The following is a 20,811-nucleotide window of genomic DNA, read 5'->3' as shown; positions in this document are numbered from 1 at the left end:
TCTCCTTTTTAAAATATTGTAAAATCCGCAAAGTAATAGTTAAAATGTAGCATTATAAATCAATCATACCTCCTTAATTTTAATTATAGTGGATACTAGTTACGGTCTGAGCCCAGCATAACAACAAGCGAATCAATCAGCTGATCCGGCCAAGCGCAAGCTTCATGGGAAACAAAGTCCCTGTAAAAAGTACCCAGAGCACACGCGGTTGAAAAAGCGCGTATTAAGAACTACAATTCCCGAAGCACACCGCGGAAACTGTAAACATAGACCTGTCACTCATACGCCATCTTGACAGCAGCCTCAAAATGGCAGAGAGATGGGCGCCAGGGACCGAAAACAGGACCTAGACTACCAAAAATGAACTGTTTGACAACTGTCATCACGATCCCCGGTCGTGTGGTTGCGGCAGTAGCTCAAAGTGCGTCAGCAGCGCAACGCCAATAAAAATGGATCTAACGACGACGGTGTTCAACGCGGCCAGGGACGGTAAGCTGAAACTTATCCAGAAGTTGCTGAGCGACAAAACTCCAGAGGAGTTGGAGGCTCTGGCCGAGGAGAAGACCCAGGGGGGCACCCCGCTGCTGATCGCCTCTCGATACGGACACCTGGAAGTGGTGGGGTACCTCCTGGAGCAGTGTAGGGCCAACGTGGAACTGGGAGGGTCCGTCAATTTCGACGGCGAGACCATCGAGGGCGCGCCGCCGCTGTGGGCGGCCTCCGCCGCCGGCCACCTGCCCGTGGTCAAGGCGCTGCTGCGGCGCGGCGCCTCGGTCAACAGCGCCACGCTGACCAACTCCACCCCGCTGCGCGCCGCCTGCTTCGACGGCCACCTCGAGATCGTCCGCTACCTGGTGGAGCACAGCGCCGACATGGAGGTGGCCAACCGCCACGGCCACACGTGCCTCATGATATCGTGCTACAAGGGCCACAAGGACATCGCCAAGTTCCTCCTGGACCGCGGCGCCGACGTCAACCGCAAAAGCGTCAAAGGCAACACGGCGCTGCACGACTGCGCCGAGTCCGGGAGTCTGGACATCATGAAGATGCTGCTGAAGTGCAACGCGCGCATGGAAAGGGACGGCTACGGGATGACACCGCTGCTGGCCGCGAGTGTGACGGGTCACACGAACATCGTGGAGTACCTCGCCCATCAACCCCGCTCCGTGAGGGAGGAACGGGTCGACGCGCTTGAGCTGCTCGGGGCCACGTTTGTAGACAAAAAACGAGATCTCCTCGGCGCCATGAGATACTGGAGGAGGGCCATGGAGTTAAGACAACCCGGAGACAAAGCCGCTCTGTTGGCCAAACCCCTGCCCAGACCTCCCATCTCCGCGTACAACTGCGCCCAGGAGGTGACCACGGCGGAGGAGCTGGAGGCCCTGATCACCGACCCGGATGAGATGCGGATGCAGGCCCTGCTGGTCCGCGAGCGCATCCTGGGCCCGTCCCACCCCGACACCTCGTACTACATCCGCTACAGGGGAGCCGTGTACGCCGACTCGGGCAACTTCGAGCGCTGCATCAGCCTGTGGAAGTACGCCCTGGACATGCAGCAGAGCAACCTGGACCCCCTCAGTCCCATGACGGCCTCCAGCTTCCTGTCCTTCGCCGAGCTCTTCTCCTTCGTCCTGCAGGACCGCGCCAAGGGCACGCTGGCCACGCGCGTCACCTTCCACGACCTGATGTGCGTGCTGGGCAAGAGCGTGCGGGAGGTGGAGCGGGCGGTGGCCCAGCGGGACAACCCGCCCGAGGCGCCGCAGTTCACCAAGGCGCTGGCCATCATCCTGCACCTGGTCTTCCTGCTGGAGAAGCTGGAGTGCACGGCGGAGCAGGAGCACCAGAAGAAGCGCACGGTGTACCGGCTGCTGAAGCTCAACCCGCGCGGCCGCGGCGGCGCCACGCCGCTGCACATGGCGGTGGACAAGGAGACCACGTCGGTGGGCCGCTACCCGGTGGGCCGCTTCCCCTCGCAGGCCGTCGCCGCGCTGCTGCTGGAGTGCGGCGCCGACGTCGACTCGCGCGACCTGGACAACAACACGCCGCTGCACGTGGCGGCCGCCAACGGCTGCCCCAAGATCATGGCGCTGCTGGTGGGCGCCGGGGCGCACTTTGACGCCACGAACGCCAAGCGGAAGGCGGCGTACGAGCTGCTGGAGGAGCAGAGCAGCCCGGGCCACCCGGCGCTCTGCCCCTTGAACTACGTCACGCTGCAGTGCCTGGCGGCGCGGGCGGTGGAGAGGCACAGACTGCCCTACAAGGGGCTTATCTCGGAGGAGATGGAGGCTTTCATTGAGCTGCACTGACCTTTTCACTCCTGCCCCCCCCCCCCCCCCCCCCCCCCCTCTCACACTACGCATCTCTCTTAAGGCCACCTGTACTATACACCGCCTCTCTTCCTCCATACAATAATCTAACTCCACTTTTCATCACGGCCCTTATAAGTTTGTCCCCAGCCACCCCCCCTACCCCTGAGACAATATAACGGCAATAAACATTCTGCTCTTGTAGTGGAAATGCAGCTTATACCTGGTCAGTTGTATCTTTTATGTGTGCAGGACCCAAACACTTTTAAAGATTGCTTTATTTTAAGCTGGCTGAAAGCTTAATGTTGTACGTTGTGTTGCTGTATTTTTTTTGTTGTTGTGTTCTGTCAAGCAAACTGCGACTTAAATCTTTTTCTAGTGAGTTTGGGAAGCGTTGTGAAAATTATCTGAGTAATATTTATTGTATTGGCCTTCATGGGAGAATGAGAGTGAATGTGACGGCTTGTTTGGTAGACCTTTGCTCAGAAACAGTAGCCCTCAACCAGAGGGGTGCTTGACTAACACATCACGCGTCATGTATTGCACCAACAGGGCTATCGTATATTCATGAAGAATAACTTGACCTTCGGCAGCAAATGGCGCAAGAGAACACTATAACGTAAACTAGAAGAGTCAAGAGCATCTCATTGGTTATGATCAAGGGTACAAATTTGTTTGATACTACACTTGCTTTGACAGCCAGTGGCACTATCGTTAATGGGTCACAGTTGGCCCTAACTAATGCTAATGCTGTCTCTAGTCTTGCAGCTCGAATGTTTGCGCCTCACCTATGCGTCTCACCTATGCACTTTGTTGTTCTTGTTGAACTGATCTTTGGGGAGGAGCAGGACATTGAAATGTTACCCAAATCACAATTCCTCGTACCGGGTTTTATCGTGTGAGAAGTGGAATCGACAGCACAAAATCTGGGCAAGTCAGGGTTTTATTTGGGCATGTTAGTGGCACAATGTTCACACGTGCCTACCGTCTTATAAAATAGAGCCGGGAACCAACTTTCACTTTTCAGCAAGAGCATCTAATTCCCGACCGAAGGAGCAGTCCTGTGACGTGGCTTGGACAGTAACTGAATAAAATTGTTGCCTTTTCAAGGCAGTTGATCACTTATGCATATTTATTCATATGCATATGTCAATATGAAGTGCAGTCCAACAAGGCAAAGAGGGCTCGCCAGCCCTGCTTATGTGTTAGTCTTATTTTTAAATAATTTATCAGATTGTATTTAATCTTATTTTTTCTTCACAGCTTTATTTTTTTTTTCCCGTCTGCATCATCTGTACCAACTGCACCACTGGATGTAATGGGACACTGAGATAGTGAATTGTGAACTCACAGGAACGCTATGAATATCGATCGCCTCTCTTTTATTTAACAGATCAGTGGGTTCATGGAAATGGGAACTGAGGAACAAAAATTTCTCTGAGATACTTGAATAAAATTCAGTTTCGAAACCAGATAGTGTCTCTGTGTGATGTTTACATATGGTGTGTATACATGGTTATGTTTATGTTTGAAATGGTGTTAATGATGTAGAGCGTAGCATTAACACTGCCGGGCTTAGGGGTTTAATTCCTACTAGAGCTAATCCATTCTGAGAAGTTATGCACTTTGATAAAGCATCCATCAAATAGCATGTGTTATTTTATCATTATTCTGTTTGAAGTGTGCTATATATATATATATTTATAAAACGGGTGGCTTAAATCAAGCGATCTGATTGGTTTCCAATTGTTGTGCATTGAGCGTATACACACAGCTATGACGCCCGTTCAGTTTACAGAGTTCAGTATCACTCCGCGCCTAACTTGAACTGTTGTTTATTTATATATAAAAGCAATAGCATAGTTCACTGAAGCCTAAAAATATGTTGATTGATGGAGAGGGTGGAAATTTTGTAAAGCAATAGGCACACGGTGAGTGAACTCGATAGTAGGCTAAATTGCCGGCGAACCAAGCTACCATCTCTAGCCTAGCCTTCTCTCTGAAGGACGCTACAGTGTGTTGCATAGCAACCGCCGCGCACTTTGCAGGCAGCCAGGAGGGACTACTTTTTTGTATTCGTAAAAAAAAAAAAAAAAAAATGCTTTTCCGACTTTCTAGGACAACGCCCCTTAACTGGTATAATGAGCACATACCACAGCCTGTCGTGATCTATTGCTTAAATATATAAGCCTATAGCTAAATATCTATCTAGATGTACATGAGATTGTCTTATGTGATGTGTTTGCAGAGCGGATCTATGTGTCTCACAGGCAGATCCAGCCACTTCTTGATTCCAGGCATGCTTTTACTGTGAAGGGTCAAAATACATGAGGTCATAGCTTGGCAGTGCGACCAGTTCAGACCCACAGTCACATGGTCATCATCACAGGCTTAGTCACCACACACACACACACACACACACACACACACACACACACACAGCCATACATGGGGTCCTGTGCTGCACTCGAAATGGGGAAATTCATACAGTGGTGGGCCGTCAGGGCCAGCAGGGCCTTCTCTGGTGGCCCTGTCAAAATCGAAATAATATATATTTTCAAAATGACATTAATGTGTGTCTGAATGCATCTTAATTACATATTTTTTTCAGTACGTTACAATATAATTCCAGAAGGAAAACTTTTTGTAAACTTTTTGTAAAGCTGAGTTCAGCTGAATAACGCATCACAGCTACATTACATGGACCAGCGGGGTCAGCACTAGAAGAATTGTTAGCCTTCCGCTGAAGCTGCCACCTCCCATTGGATAATACATTTGACTGACGTGTGTCATCAGCCAATCAAATTTTGTTGTGTAGTGATAGAACGCCCCCTGGCCCCCGGTTATGTCATCAGCGAAGTCTGAAACGTTGGCGGGTAGTGACTGAGAGAGAGTTGATATGATGAACTATAAGGTCACCGCCTTCACACCACCTAGCGATCCTGTTTCTGATCTCCTTCGTTTGCCTTTTTCAGGGTGGTCGTTTGGAGAGAAGCGTTAATGTGACGGTCGGGATTATTGCCGCCGCCTTGTAGGGGTAACGCAGTTCTTAACCTGGAGAGGACTGAGTGGGCCAGGATCTAGGTCCCCCACACCCAATGCCTTTGGCTTCAATGTTCAGGTGAGTGAACAGGTTGTGCGTGGTTTAGCTGTCTAGATCTACAGTAGCTTACTAGACAGGGTAAAGTAGGATTCAGGATGTCCTGAGGGATCGCCTAAGGTGTGTGCAGTGTTTGCGACCTGACACCACCCCCCTACTTTACTAAGATTTGGCTAAACAGGTGAAGCGCCCCTACCCCCAAGTAAGTAGTCCAATACAAAATAAATAAAATAGAAAATGTTTGTCTTTTATCTCTGATGTTTACTCAACATGAAACACTTACATTTCAGAGAAATGGTTCGAAAGACATTTACCAACGTTCAACACAGCATTCATCCGTTTCAATCAACAATAACATTTAAACAGGGAAAACACCAATCACATTTAACGTTCGATCACAAATCACATTACACACATCTATATTATAACACTCGGATAGAAAGACACTCTTTTTCATCCGTCCTGAACAGGGGTATGTGCATGGAATGCACAGCGGTGCAATGTCCCTTCCAGTGCAGTGCAGTGCGTGTGCGTGTGCGTGCGTGTGTGTGCGTACCGGCGCAGCGTTAGTTCGTTCATTCACAGTTCTGTTCGGGCTGCGCACGGTGTGTCATCTGTTTCAGTGTAAATGGTTATGTGGGGTGCATAGGTTACCACAGCGGAGATCGCACTTCGGGATGTGTGATGGCTGGCAGGGCAAACCTCTCCCGAAACGTCCACAGACCTCGGCAGCTCTAGGCAACCGCGTAGGACAGCGCCCTTCCTCGCAACAATCACCTGGAGGGCCTCTCTCCCCGTCGCTTTCACTGGCGTCCAGACTCAACGACCAACGAACGCTCAAAACCGCCGCACCACTCTCAGCGACCGACTTGACGGAAAACCGCACTAAACTTGACTTAGTAATAAACTTAACTTGCAAAACAAAACGAAAAACCAGCATGCAACCGCCTTAATTCGCCTTGCACACCTCCGGGGTCTTTTACACACCTGCGCCCCCTCTTTCCCCGCGCTTTTTCCTCTCCGCCTCCCCTTTTCTGTGCCCGTCATGCGTCTTAAAGGCGCAGTCTATTTGTACCCGTTACATTCCCCCCTGCAAAACCCTGCCATGCCATCCAACATCCAAATGACGATGCGATCTCCGAAAAAGAACAAAGGAAGGTACAGCACATAGATCCATCTGAAAGTACCCAAAGGCAAGTTCACAACACAGGCAACATCCCGAAAATCACATAAGGAAGCCTCAAAAAAGTTGATAACAAAAAAACACGGCATCATAACACATCAGTACTCAACACCCGAATACCTGAACATACAAAAAGGTAAGTACAGCACATTTGAGGTTGCACAAATTATTTCAAAACATAACCACTCCTTAATCTGGAGGGAAGTGTACCCCTGGTCCGTCTTTGAGACCGTCTAAGTTCGCACACACTTTCACTCTCACTCCCTGCGTCTGACCCACCCGTAGTTCCCAGCTCTTCACAGACGAGCCTAACAGTTTCACCTAATGCCTCACCCCCAACCTGACCATCACCACTTGGGTGCCCCTCCACTACGTCTCTATCCCCTGTCTCTGTGTTTCCGTGGGGTGTGTGTGCAGTGGCAGGGATGCAAATAAGGTCGGGACAGCTTGTGTCAATGTCAGGGCCAGTGTCTTTGTCTTTCCGGGGCTGGTGTCTGCCTTCAGGACGTGACGGGGGTGACCGGAAAGTACAGAGTCTGAGTTGTTCCCGGTGAACCACTTTTGAGGGGCCTCCCTTCTCAGGGCGGATGGTGTAAACAGGGATGTCACCGTGATTTTGTGCGACCACAATGTAAGGAAATGGTTCCCACTTGTCACCTATCTTGTTTCTGCCCCGATGGGAGTGATTGCGCAGCAGAACACGATCCCCCGCCCTCATGAGGGCCCCGGCAGCTCTGCGGTCATAGGCTCTTTTCCTTCTTCTGGATGCGTCCTGCGCCGCAGCGTTAGCAACTTCTACTGCGGTTTTGAACTTCTCATGGTGGGTCTTAACCCAGTCATCTAGATTATCCACTTCTTCATCCTCCAGGTCCTTTCCCCCTAAGATGTCCATCGGCAGCCGGGGATCCCTGGCGAACATCAGGTAAAAAGGTGCGTAACCCGTAGAAGAATGAATTCGACTGTTGTAAGCCATGACGAGCTCAGAAAGGTGTTCGTCCCACCTCCTTTTCTTCTCAGCAGGCAGAGTCCTCAGCATCTCGTGCATGGTTCGATTGAACCTTTCACATTGGGCATTGCCCTGAGGGTGGTAGGGGGTAGTGCGGCTCTTCCCTATTCTGTACATCTGGCACAACTCTTTTATAACATTAGCCTCAAAACAGCGCCCTTGGTCTGAATGCAATCGTGCCGGGCATCCATAATGGACAAACCAATGCTTTATGAGGTTCTTGGCTGTGGTGTATGCAGTTTGGTTCTTGGTAGGCACGGCAACTGTAAACCGAGTGAACATGTCAGTCAGGACGAGCACATTTTCGTACCCCCCATTGGACCTCTCAAGCATGGTGTAGTCCATTGCAACTACCTCAAGGGGTGCCATAATGTTGGTGCATGTCATCGGGGCTTTAATTTTGGGAAATACGTCTTTTGCCAGAGTGCACCGTTTGCATTCCTTAATCCAAGTCTGTACATCTTTGGTCATTGTTGGCCAGTAATAGCTCCGCCTCATGAGGTCAAGGGTGCTTTGTTCCGCGAAGTGACCACCATGTTCATGCTGACTTTCAAACACTCTACGCTGCAGACTCCCTGGGACGATTAATTGCCGTATTTCTTCCCCGTCTCTTGGATTGCTGACAGAGCGAAACAGGACTCCCTTTTGAAGGCTCAGCCGCTCAAACTGTTGGGAGAGTCGCTTTAGCTTTGGATCCATGTCTCTAATCTCTGACAGAGTGGGCTTTCTGTGGTTCCACACCGCTGAGTGGACAGGCCAGACACTGGGGTCTCGTTTTTGCTCCTGTTCTATCTCAGGCCAGCTGAAACCACTCACGGTCCCCTTTATGGCATTCTGTGCCGCCTTTTCCACCCTGAGTGCACCTGTATTGTCTTTAGGCCCTGGCCAGAGACAAGCACGCACCTCGTCTGGTCCTATGCGTATGAAGTCCTTGCCTGAATCTTCCTCATCCGGCTCTGTGGTCGCCGGGATCCTTGACAAGACATCAGCGTTCGCATTTTGTCGCCCGGGCTTATAACAGACTTCGAAATTGTACTCTGCAAGCTGGGCTACCCAGCGCTGCTCCACCGCTCCTAGGTTGGCAGAACCCAGGTAGCGCAGTGGGTTGTGATCGGATACGACTGCAAATTTGGAGTACATTAGATATTCTTTAAATTTTTCTGTCATTGCCCATTTTAGAGCGAGCAACTCTAATTTGAAAGCACTGTAGTTTTTGTCATTCTTTTCGGCTCCACGCAGACCTCGGCTGGCGAAGGCAATGACGTACTCAACTCCCCCCTGCTTTTGGCTTAATACGGCCCCCAGGCCCTGTAGACTTCCATCAGTGGTAAGTATGAAGGGTAAGCTAAAGTCAGGGTATGCAAGAACTGGCGGGTTCATCAGGCTACGCTTCAGCTCCTCAAAGGCATGTTGGCAGTCATCACTCCATCTGAATGGCTCTGCAAACCTGGCTTTACCTCCATTGCCAACCAGAGCATGGAGAGGCCGGGCTAGGTGGGCAAACCTGGGGACAAATCTTCTATAGTAACTCATGAACCCCAGGACTTGCCTCACCTCTCTCACTGACTTAGGGGCTGCCCATGTCTCCAGGGCTCGCACTTTCTCCTGATCCACCTGGATACCTCGAGCGGATATTATGTGGCCGAGGAACTTAACTTCGTCCCTCAGGAGGTGGCACTTGCTGGGCTTCAGTTTCAAACCGTGCTGCCTGAGTCTATTGAAGACGACTTCCAGTCTCTCACAATGGGTGTCAAAGTCATTGGAAAAGACTATGATGTCATCCAAATAGATGAGTAGCGTCTCAAACGTCAGATCGCCGAGCACCACGCCCATGAGGCGCTGGAACGTAGCTGGGGCGTTGCATAACCCGAATGGCATCCTTGACCACTCAAACAGGCCGAACGGGGTGGTGACTGCTGTCTTCGCTCGGTCTGCATCATCCATGGCTACTTGGAAATAGCCTGAGGTTAAGTCCAGGGTTGAAAACAGCTGTGCCTTCCCTAATGCGTCAAGCGACTCATCAACACGCGGCAGTGGGTAGGCATCTTTGCACGTCACTTCGTTTAGCCTCCGATAATCGCAACAAAACCTCACACTACCATCTTTCTTCAGCACGATTACAGCAGGTGAGGCCCAGGGGCTACAACTCTCTTTGAGAACTCCTTGGGAGACGAGATCTTGGACGTGTTTCTTAAACTGCTGGAAAACCTGAGGGGGAACCCGGCGATGCCGCTGCTTAATGGGCGGGGCCTCCCCTGTTGGAATACTGTGGGAGACAGAAGTGGTGTGCCCAAAATCTGAATCACTTTTTGAGAACACATCTTGATGCTTAGCTAATAAACCCCTGAGCTTATGGCACTGGGTGAGAGAGAGCCCTTCGAGGTTAACTTGGACAGGGACAGGTAGCTGCTCTGTTTCACCCCCTTCTGCCTTGACCCGGCTGGTTTCAATGGCCTTCACATGCAGCACCCCTTCTTTCTCTTCAAACTCTACAAGTTCCTTTTGCAGCACGTCCTGTGGCTTACAGATTACGGCGATCCGTGATCTTGGCTTCAGCATCACTGGCTTTTCACTTGAATTCAACACCCGGATAGGCACACGCCCACCGGTGGTTGTAGCGAGCACATTAGCCACCAGGAGGCTCTTCGGCAGGCTCACACCAGAAGTGGCCTCCACTAACACTTGACAGCTTACTTTTGAAGGCATGTTGCAATGACCTTCAAGGATGCGTTCGCTGAGTGGGGGAATGATGACTGTCTCCCTGCCTGCCACCTTCACATAGCCTATTCGGTCGCTCTGTCCGAGGGACCCCGCCTCCTTTCTGATGTTCGCTAGCACCCGGTGGACCTTAGCCTCAGTGCCCCGATATTTATCCATCTTTTTCATGCCGTCCGTGGCAACGAAAAGGTCCTTCAGTTCACTTAGCACATTCATTCCCAGGATACCAGGGGGACCTTTCATCCCTTCCACATTTGGGCTTTCATCTTTAAGGACAAAGACACACTTCCTGCCGACGGTCTTCCCCATGCACTCTAACTCTGCCTCTAGGCATCCAAGGAGGGGAATTTCGAGGCCGTTTGCAGCAGTGAGCTGGACCCAGTTGGCTGAGGACAACGCAGACTTCCCAAAGTACTCAGTGAAGTGAGATTCCCGGATTGTGGTGACCTCTGAGCCAGTGTCCAACAGGCAGTCTGTCTTAACGCCTGCTATCTTCACTTCAACAATCAAGCAGTTTCCAAAGACACTTGCACTCGGGGCTTGAGGAGTGTTATAGGACTGTTTAGCAAAGTGACTTCTAATGACAGGGCCGCCTGGACTCTGGTGCATCGCCCCTACCGGGTTGTTCCCTACAGCCCCTGATGGCCCATCCCTTCTGAGTGGAGGACGTGCTATGCCCGTAGCTCCCCTGTTCAAAGGACAGTATCTGCTTGTGTGCCCAGGCTCATTGCATGTGTAGCAGATAAACTGCCCCTCTTCATTCTTCAGAGGGGGGCTTCTTGCTTTCACGTCTCTCCCTTGTTTCATGGTAGTGCCCCTGTGATCCATCATCTGGAACAGTTCATCCTGACGCATGGCTATCTTTTGTATTGCTTCATGCAGTACCTCCATCGTCAACTGCGAAGAGGGTTCATCGATCGCCCTAGTAGCGTTCACGGCACCTTTGGCACGGGAACTGCTTTGCACGGCATCAGACGTCTGAACCTCTTCCTCTTCAGACCAGGAGATGGCATCTTGCATTAGCTCAGCAAAGGTAAGATTACCATTTTCCTTTAGTCTTTTCTTGATCTCTCTTCTAAGGATATCATCTCGGAGCCCAAGCGCGAGCTGTTCTTTTAACATTCCCTCTGCATTGGGGACACGATTAGAATCTCTACGCCGTATCTGCATCAGCTTTTCTTGGATGTCATATGCGTAAGAACGTATGGTCTCTCCAGGCATCTGCTTACGTTCATAGAATTCTTTGAGCCGGGTGCCTAAAGGGACTTTGTCACCATAAGTCTTGCGTAGTGCTTCAAATATGCCCGCTGCATCATTCGCTTCGTCGTCCATCACATACTTGACGGTGAGTTTGGCTTCACCTTTAAGGTACTGTTTAATGAACTCCGCTTGGTCATCTATTGGGACCTTCATGACTTTGAGAGCAGATTCTATTGATGAGATCCATTCTTCAATATCCACATCACCTTGCTTGCCATTGAAATCTGAAATTTTGCGGTCTCTGGGGATATACACAGTAGCTGCAGGCGGCTTCTCATTCTGCTGATCTATGACTGCCTTAGCTAATGCTAGAGCCTCTCTTTGCTCACTTCTAGCTTGTAGCAAGGCCTCAGCCTGGTCGTCGAATCTCGCCTTCATCTGTTCAAACTGTTCCCTCAGTTTCTCTAAATCGGCCATGGTTTCCACTAAAAGGTATAGCTTAATCTATCCTGTTCGTGACGCCAACTGTGACGGTCGGGATTATTGCCGCCGCCTTGTAGGGGTAACGCAGTTCTTAACCTGGAGAGGACTGAGTGGGCCAGGATCTAGGTCCCCCACACCCAATGCCTTTGGCTTCAATGTTCAGGTGAGTGAACAGGTTGTGCGTGGTTTAGCTGTCTAGATCTACAGTAGCTTACTAGACAGGGTAAAGTAGGATTCAGGATGTCCTGAGGGATCGCCTAAGGTGTGTGCAGTGTTTGCGACCTGACACCACCCCCCTACTTTACTAAGATTTGGCTAAACAGGTGAAGCGCCCCTACCCCCAAGTAAGTAGTCCAATACAAAATAAATAAAATAGAAAATGTTTGTCTTTTATCTCTGATGTTTACTCAACATGAAACACTTACATTTCAGAGAAATGGTTCGAAAGACATTTACCAACGTTCAACACAGCATTCATCCGTTTCAATCAACAATAACATTTAAACAGGGAAAACACCAATCACATTTAACGTTCGATCACAAATCACATTACACACATCTATATTATAACACTCGGATAGAAAGACACTCTTTTTCATCCGTCCTGAACAGGGGTATGTGCATGGAATGCACAGCGGTGCAATGTCCCTTCCAGTGCAGTGCAGTGCGTGTGCGTGTGCGTGCGTGTGTGTGCGTACCGGCGCAGCGTTAGTTCGTTCATTCACAGTTCTGTTCGGGCTGCGCACGGTGTGTCATCTGTTTCAGTGTAAATGGTTATGTGGGGTGCATAGGTTACCACAGCGGAGATCGCACTTCGGGATGTGTGATGGCTGGCAGGGCAAACCTCTCCCGAAACGTCCACAGACCTCGGCAGCTCTAGGCAACCGCGTAGGACAGCGCCCTTCCTCGCAACAATCACCTGGAGGGCCTCTCTCCCCGTCGCTTTCACTGGCGTCCAGACTCAACGACCAACGAACGCTCAAAACCGCCGCACCACTCTCAGCGACCGACTTGACGGAAAACCGCACTAAACTTGACTTAGTAATAAACTTAACTTGCAAAACAAAACGAAAAACCAGCATGCAACCGCCTTAATTCGCCTTGCACACCTCCGGGGTCTTTTACACACCTGCGCCCCCTCTTTCCCCGCGCTTTTTCCTCTCCGCCTCCCCTTTTCTGTGCCCGTCATGCGTCTTAAAGGCGCAGTCTATTTGTACCCGTTACATTAAGTTAAGAGTTGATTGCAAGCGATCTTTCTCGGCTCTCAAGCGCATTAAAACGTAGGCCTAGGTTTATATTGCCATCGAGAAGGAGCTGCTCATTGAACTAAAACAGGACCTCCCACTACTACATGAGGTCATTGAATGTTTCCTCCCAAAGGATCGGAGGATGGACTTCCTCCGATCCGAAGTGATGGGTGTAGGAGGAGCGATAATGTTGTTGTGGTACTTTAGTTTATAAAACATTTTTTTTGTAATGATTGGAAACACAATATATTGCTGGAATTTGGGCAGTAGGACGCTAAACGGTAATGCTGTGCTTCAGTGATGCCGCTTAATCACCATATTAAATGAACCTGTGAACTACTCCTGGGCTGGAGGCGGTGCACTTAATATTGCCGCTGTACTTAATTGAAATCCGTTGAGGTTGAAGTTGCGAAAGCATCCGGTGAACATTATAACAATAACTGTGAGAACTTGTTTTTGTGTCATGTTGGTGATGTGCAATCTGGTTGCGGAGTGACATAATGAAAGATCTGATGGCGATGCTGCATTCGTCTAGCTGCGGTTATGCACAGTGGTGTGCGTGTGCGTTGTTGTTGTTGAAGATCAACTGGCTTGTTGTTGATGTAATGCAGTATAGCGCAAAGTGTGATGCACACATTCGGCTGTGTTGGAGTGTGTTGTGAGTGTTTGGGGGTTGGGCGTTGGTGGAGTTCGTTACTGAAGGCCCAGACTTAAACCCCACGGTACGCTACTGGAATTAAAGCATTACGGAAACATGATCTTTCAGTGTCCGCCACTCTTGAAATATAAATAGTGTAATTAACGTCACTACGCTGGGGTAGTGGTGGAGACAGCGGCCATTTTCGTTACTAAATTTAGATATGTTTGGCCTTTAGCATTGGATTTGAGGAAATAGCAATAGGCCTACTGTTGGGCAATAGAGCCAGCAGGCAAGAGGGTAAGACACATTTAAAATAGTTTTGAATGGGGTCCAAATTATTATCAGGCTAGTAGCCTTACAACAGTTCTTGTATACAAAATATTGTATTACATATGGACCCCGATTCCCCTTCGATAGGCCTAGTCTAGCTACAGTTGAGCGTTTAGTGGAAGTTCTCTTTTCGTCCACTAGATGTCACTACCGACAAAGAAATTCATACAAATGAGTGGGCATTGGGCAAACTCTTTGTTCCTTCAGAGCCAGCAGAGAGACGCAGGAGGCTCTATCGCCAATTTTTTTTTTTTTACAGTAATATTATATCAACGTAACGTAGTGATATGGTAAAGGCACATTGGTTAAACAAAATGTGTTTAGACCTTTGTTTGAGAGTTGTGTTTTTTAACTTCAACAGTGAGGGTTATTTTGAATTTTTAATGTGTCAATGCTCTTTAATGAAAAATGATACCAAGGATGCAATAACGCCACTGACCTAATTAATTGTGACCCCCTGTGCTTGTGGCAGTGCAGCTACCATGCATCATGCGGGCTAGTCCTAACAGTATGACCTATAGGAATAGAGGCCATGATTTAATATGCATACTGCAAACATGCTACATAATCTATTTGTCTGTTTGATAATCATAGCATTAAATAAATACGAAATTCACTCTAACCAATATTTTCTAATTGTAAACGTAGTCACTGCCAATGCTAAAGTGGCTATCGTTTTGTTCACGAATTTGCTTGGATAAAACATTAAATAATGTAATAAAATAACAAAATAAATAATGTAGAATTAAAAACGATGGCCGTGCTTGCTTCACCAAAGGCACCAAAACTACAGCACCAGTCAGCGGCCCAGTCCTATGGGGGTGTGGGTGGGGGGGGTAATGAGGTTGATGGGGGATACGGTTGCTATTGGAGATCCTGACTGCATCACGTCATGCGCTGGGGGAGGAGAGGAGCGGGTGGGGGTGCTCCGGCGATACGTACGTGTGTGAGCGAGGGGAGGGGAAGCGAAACGAGGAGAGGAGAGGAGGGCATTAAGGAGGAAGGTAGGGAGTATCAATGGCATCATCCAGCAATATCTAAAGCTGAGTGACCGGCAATGCTCCCTCGACAACAGGGAGAGTAGCCGAACAGTCGCAGCGGACCTGCGAGGTCCACCACAGGACATTTCAAAACACCGGCGATGTTTTGCAGCACGTTGTCCACAAAGACAGACCTGTGAAGGGGGTTTAGCTGTCACTGGATTGCCCTCTCGGTCGGCGTTTTCTAAGGAGTCTTCCACCTGCGAACAAATCCCGATGAATTTATCGGTCAGCGAAGAGGACGTAGCACTTCCTACCAAGGTAACCTAACACGGTGGGTGCATGCATTAGGGTTTTTTTTTTTAGTACCGCACCCAGATCTCTTATTCGTTGTTATCGTTGTTTGGCATAGCATATAAGCGGCCTGTTACCTGTAGTCTAAACACTGTCGCCTTGCATTTGCCGTAGATTCCCGTCGGTTTCACTTGTTAGTTTGTTTAAACGACATGCTGTGGAGATGTAAACTAGAGGTCTGGTGTTGCCAGAGGAGATGGTTGGCAGCAGGGCTGCCGAGGACCCGCACATTGGCAACGCGTCGCCTTTGTTCCCGAGTCAGGTCGTGTTGGCATAAAATCCATCTCTTGACACCTTTTCCACGTTTTGTTTGTGTAAAGGCGACAGTGTCTTCGTAGGTGTGTTATAAAGGCGTAAGTCTACCTGAGATATACGTTTATTTCGGGCGGCTCCGTTGTCTCCGTTTAAAGCACTTTGCCCAGGCACCAGGTGGCAGACAGGGAAGGCATTATTACAGCCGAGCGTCCCCCCAAATGAATTGGCTCGGAGACGCATATGGTTCCCTGCAGGCCGTATTGTAGTTAACAAGCGAATTCATTACATTGCAAAGCGATTTGTCTTGTTTATAACCCTGGCTGCTTTATAGGTATGTTTATCATTAACCAGTAGTGGCATAGCCTACACGATACAGCGTTGATTTAATGTTATACGTCAATCTACCTACTCATGTGTTCATAGCCGATTGGGGTTTAAATCATGAAGCCAGTTGTATATGAGAATGTCTGCAATTCGTCATTTGTATTTACTTCAAGTTAACTAGGGAAACAAAATTGACATAAAAGAAAGTGATCTTTTCTTCAAAGCAGATGGGATTCTCCCGAGGGCAGGCTCCCTGTGTTTTCTGGTTATTTTTCCAGTCCATTTGCACATTGCTAATTATTTTACTCATTCGCTTTCACACTTGGAATAACCTCGGTTGTATATACCCCGAATATATGTCTACGACTCTGCTGCACTTAATGGTCTTATTAAAGGCTTGAATAATGAGCAATATTTTGACACATATATGAAAAATATCGGTAATTACATGCAATACATTTTTTGTTAAGTTCTAGGTTCGGGGAGCTAGCCTAACCTAACATTCGTCAAAGCATAAAAATGCACCCAAAAAATGAATACGGGATGAAACAGATTCAAACTAAGTATGTTCGATAATGTGTGTTCTCGGAGTTGAATCTCTCAGAGTGGTAAAGTCTTTAACAGCCCCATCCTTTCCTGGAAGTGTAATGTGATATCCACCCGAAGAGGATGCTGGTCTACTTATTGCACCAGAAACATGGATGGCTCCCATACATTGTAGTCTCCTCACTCATCTAATGGGCTTCTAGGCCGAGGAGCCATACAACGAATTGCATCATGCAAGTGGAAAACACACAGGTCGATTCTCCAGTGGATGACAGGACTTCAAAAGTCCTATCATCCGTTCTAAAATAACATTCTTTCAAACACCCAATAGGTCGTCACACATTTGTGAAGAGACCCATTCATGTGGACGCCTTGGCCTCATTATGTACATTGACCGTACGATCCAATCCCACCGTGACCTTCATTGGCTAATTGGACTAATAAATCGAGCCACGTACATGGCATGTCAGGTCAAGGGGCGTGCAGCCCACAATGTGCCTCACCTCTGTGGCCGGTGCGTTCAGGATGTTCAACCTGCTGAGGGCCCTGATATCTCATCGAAACTCATCCATATTTGATGTCCAAAAATACACCTGCACGGCAATATTAACCCTAAACCCTGAACCTCAACGGCAACAAACACTCAACAAATTTCAAATTTCCGGAGGACGACGGAGCGCGCACGGATCGGCGTGTGTGCGATTTGCGTGCGCGATGGCGTGCGTGTGCCTCGAGTGTCTTTCTGCCCATGTGTGTTTTGTATGAGCAGAGGCTGAGCGATAGGTTGTGACTTGACTGATGCCCTTCTCCGGCTGAATCACAGATTGTGGTGTGTCAGCATGTATGAATAATGCACACGGCCCCACAACCTCTCTTCTCTTTCCTTTCTCTTCCACCACTCATCCAGTCTCTTATTCCCCCTTCCATCCTCTCTTTTCCACCTCGTCCAATGCAAAAGGGCAGGGCTGTCTTCTTTAGCCCCAACCTGACTCCACGCCAGTCTCCAGGCGTCCTCATCCTCTACCAGATTATTTCTCTTCATCGTGAAGATCATGAGATTTTTCTTTTTCATTTTTTTTTTTTTTTTTGCTGTTGCGGAAATTCCCTAGCGGTAAACCTCCTCTGCCAAGTAAAGAGACATGCAGTTGCCAGTGCTTTCTGCTTTGCTGACGGTGCGCCACAGCCGATGTTGAAACGTGTTGATACACAAGTCATTATCCAATTGCGGGGGCCCTGATAAAGTGCAGTTGACAGTTACATCCCTGACTGACAGGAGCCATTAAGACGGGGGAAGAGCTGACTGATGAAATGGCTGACGAAGTAGAAGAAACAGACAAACCGTTGATCAAAATGTGAGGAAGCAAAGTAGGCCCTTACACAGGCCTATTCACCAATTTTGACGCATACAGTTATGGAAGGTTGAAATGAAACGTTGAAAACGGTTTCGATCTACTTCAAATTGGGTTCATGCAAGGTTTGATGTTGGATAATAATACCATGCTAGAATGCCTTGGTCTGCCACCGCTAGATAATACTACCATTAGAATATCAACTCAGACATAGTGATGTGTTCAATATGGGTGGCCAGACATTTACCCTGCTAAGCTGAGTTACACTGTTTTGGCGTATCTCCGGCAGGGTTAAACCTAGCAGATGTATGTGGCTGTGGTTTCTATAGAGTTGGAAGAAGACAAGATGGAAGATTGTTTGATGAGACTAATAGCTTGAACAAGACCAGTAGCCTGTCATTTTATGTTTCACTCACAGTGACAAACGTACACACACACACACACACACACACACACACACACACACACACACCATCATTTGAGGACAAAAGCAAATTTTCTACTTCATTAAACCCAAGCTCCATGATTCTATTCACAACTTTATCATCCCTCAAGGGGAAATTCATTCGCCGTCACACAAATCTCCTTCCTATCAGGAAGTAATTTGATAGCTTATTAGTGACAGAATGGTGGTGGGTGGCCACCTGGGGAACCAATAAATACATTTTATTAACCAACATACAAGATATTACAGCTGGAAATGTAAATCATTTCCGAAGGAACTTCAAGTGAGTTGCAAAGCTGTAATTATAAACTAATTACTAAGATACGTTACTCATGTTTATTTATTCAATGCAAGAGATGGATTGACCCTAATGCATCTCTGTAATAATACTATTAACAAGTGTTAGTTATAAAATTTGTATTGAGGAGATTTTCCTGCTCTGCAGATGATCTCGGGGTTGTCACGGAACGGTGTTGCATTACCGCAAAAATAATGAGCTCTCCTAGGACGCACCATGTGACCAGCAGAGACAGGTGATACCATGGCAGCACTAATACACAGGAGAGAGGTGGAGTCTGGGTAAACACTATTCCTCCAGGTAATTAATTAAGTGTATCCCTATTTGCATCTGGGTAACTGCTACAAACAATAAAGAATGAATGTGGGGGTCTATGGTGCTTGAATAACTTAAGTGTGTGTGTGTGTGTGTGTGTGAGTTATACGTGTGTGTGTGTGTGTGTGTGTATGTGTGTGTATTACAAATCATTGATTGAGTACAGTTATTGATCGTAGCTAATCATTGCCGGAATTTATAGGAGTTATCATACGCTTGCTAGTTTATGCATCAAATCAGTGCAAAATAAAAAACCTGTGTGACTATAGGTTTTTTTCCACAAATTTTCCACAAACCCTAGTATTCCTCACGTTACAATGCAATGTATGTGTTTACGTTCATGTAATTGTTATGAAAAATCTGTTACGGTTTTAAAAGCATGAGAGGCATCTCTTAATGAAGCCGAACCGAAAGGCGATGACGCGAGAGACAGAGAGAGAGAGAGAGAGCGAGAGAGAGAGAGAGCGAGAGAGAGACAAACACGACGACGCAGACGGAGCTCTGCCGTTGTCAGGAGGGCTATCTTTCTGCTCCACAGAAACTCACTAATTAGCCCAAGCCTTCTCTCGCTGCCAACCTGCTTGCCATACACACACTGGATGTGGCAGTTCATTGAAAGCTATACATTCATATGTGCACATCTGTTTGGGATGAGCGATGCAAACACTGTGATGAGATGAGGTGCCAAGAGGGAAAGAGTAAAGTCTAAGGCAGATGGGTAGAAGGGGAGAGGTAGATAGTGGATGGACGGATGGACGGGTATTGATTGAGATGTTGTTTACGTGCCTTTATTAGGATTTAAGGCTGTGCAGGCAAATGAATAACAATGTTGGAATTAGTATTTCAGTCTGCTGACCTGTTTGGGGAAAGGTCCGCGCCGAGCTCAGATATGCTAATCTGACAGTGAGCTGACGCCGTCTAAACTCTCGTCCGCGTCTTGTTAGCCAATGCCACGCACACAGGCTTGGTTTTGTTTGTGTGATGGAGAGACGGTAGCAAAGAGGTCGATACATGGGATTAATATTGCTGGCGTTTTTATTACCTTTGGGCTGACTTCAGTAAATCATGTTGAGTGTGACACCGGGTAATCCAGAAGGACAGCGGGAGAATATAAATGCAATTTGCAAAGATTCCTCGTCCAAAAGCGCCATCCACTCCAGTTGCTTTTAATTTTTTTTTTTTTTTGTTGCTTAATTTGCATTCCATAATTCATCTTTGTTTATGTACATATAAAATACGATTAGTGAGTGTAATGGTATTTCTTTCAGTAAAGCAATCTGAAGGCAAAGAAATCAGAGTGAAATGTTTTGTAGCTGTGGTACTGAAATCCACAGAGGGTTACAGACAGTGTCTCTAAAATACGGGCTGTAATAACATTTTGGCAACGACACCGTAACGGAAATCAAATAAACCTAGGTATGTTATCAAGTGTACCTTTTACTTCTGTCAAATTGAGTTCATGCTGGCTGTTTTCTTCAATCAGTCTGACATAACCCAGTACACTAACTGGGGCCGTGCAGAAATCTTAGCAACTTCTCCTGAATGATCTTTTTGCTGAAGTCTCGATGATCAAGTGTGGTAAATGTTGTTTTTTTTGGTTTGGTCAGTGTGCTTTGAGTCCTATAACACACCTTGTGCCAAATAACAGACGTCACATCTGTTGCGGGCCTGACTAGAGGAGGTTGAAGCATCCCCCTTCCATATGCTTCCCACCGGTGGCACACGACTGTCT

The 20,811-nt window shown here is 48.0% G+C and overlaps 2 protein-coding genes across 2 annotated transcripts in view; both read left to right on the top strand.

The window, feature by feature from the left end:
- The first annotated feature begins 311 nt into the window (after positions 1-311).
- Positions 312-3,778, top strand: fem1a (fem-1 homolog a). Its single transcript, XM_084480630.1, has one exon. It carries the CDS (start codon positions 450-452, stop codon positions 2,304-2,306), a length of 1,857 nt encoding a protein of 618 aa, XP_084336756.1. The 5' UTR covers positions 312-449; the 3' UTR covers positions 2,307-3,778.
- Positions 3,779-15,241: 11,463 nt separating this feature from the next.
- Positions 15,242-20,811, top strand: part of LOC311361224 (uncharacterized protein) — a gene marked incomplete at its 3' end in the record, with an annotated part of 17,069 nt that continues 11,499 nt past the window's right edge. Inside the window, exon 1 of the mRNA XM_084481424.1 lies at positions 15,242-15,514. The remainder of the gene's footprint in view (positions 15,515-20,811) is intronic.

Source organism: Micromesistius poutassou (genome assembly GCF_964030765.1).
Source record: "Micromesistius poutassou genome assembly, chromosome: 16".
Classification (NCBI taxonomy): Eukaryota; Metazoa; Chordata; class Actinopteri; order Gadiformes; family Gadidae; genus Micromesistius; species Micromesistius poutassou.
This window is presented reverse-complemented; position numbering and strand designations above follow the sequence as displayed.

What these genes read in the sequence shown, in the direction of transcription:
- fem1a (XM_084480630.1), top strand. Translation starts at nt 450, where the DNA reads ATGGATCTAACGACGACGGTGTTCAACGCGGCCAGGGACGGTAAGCTG.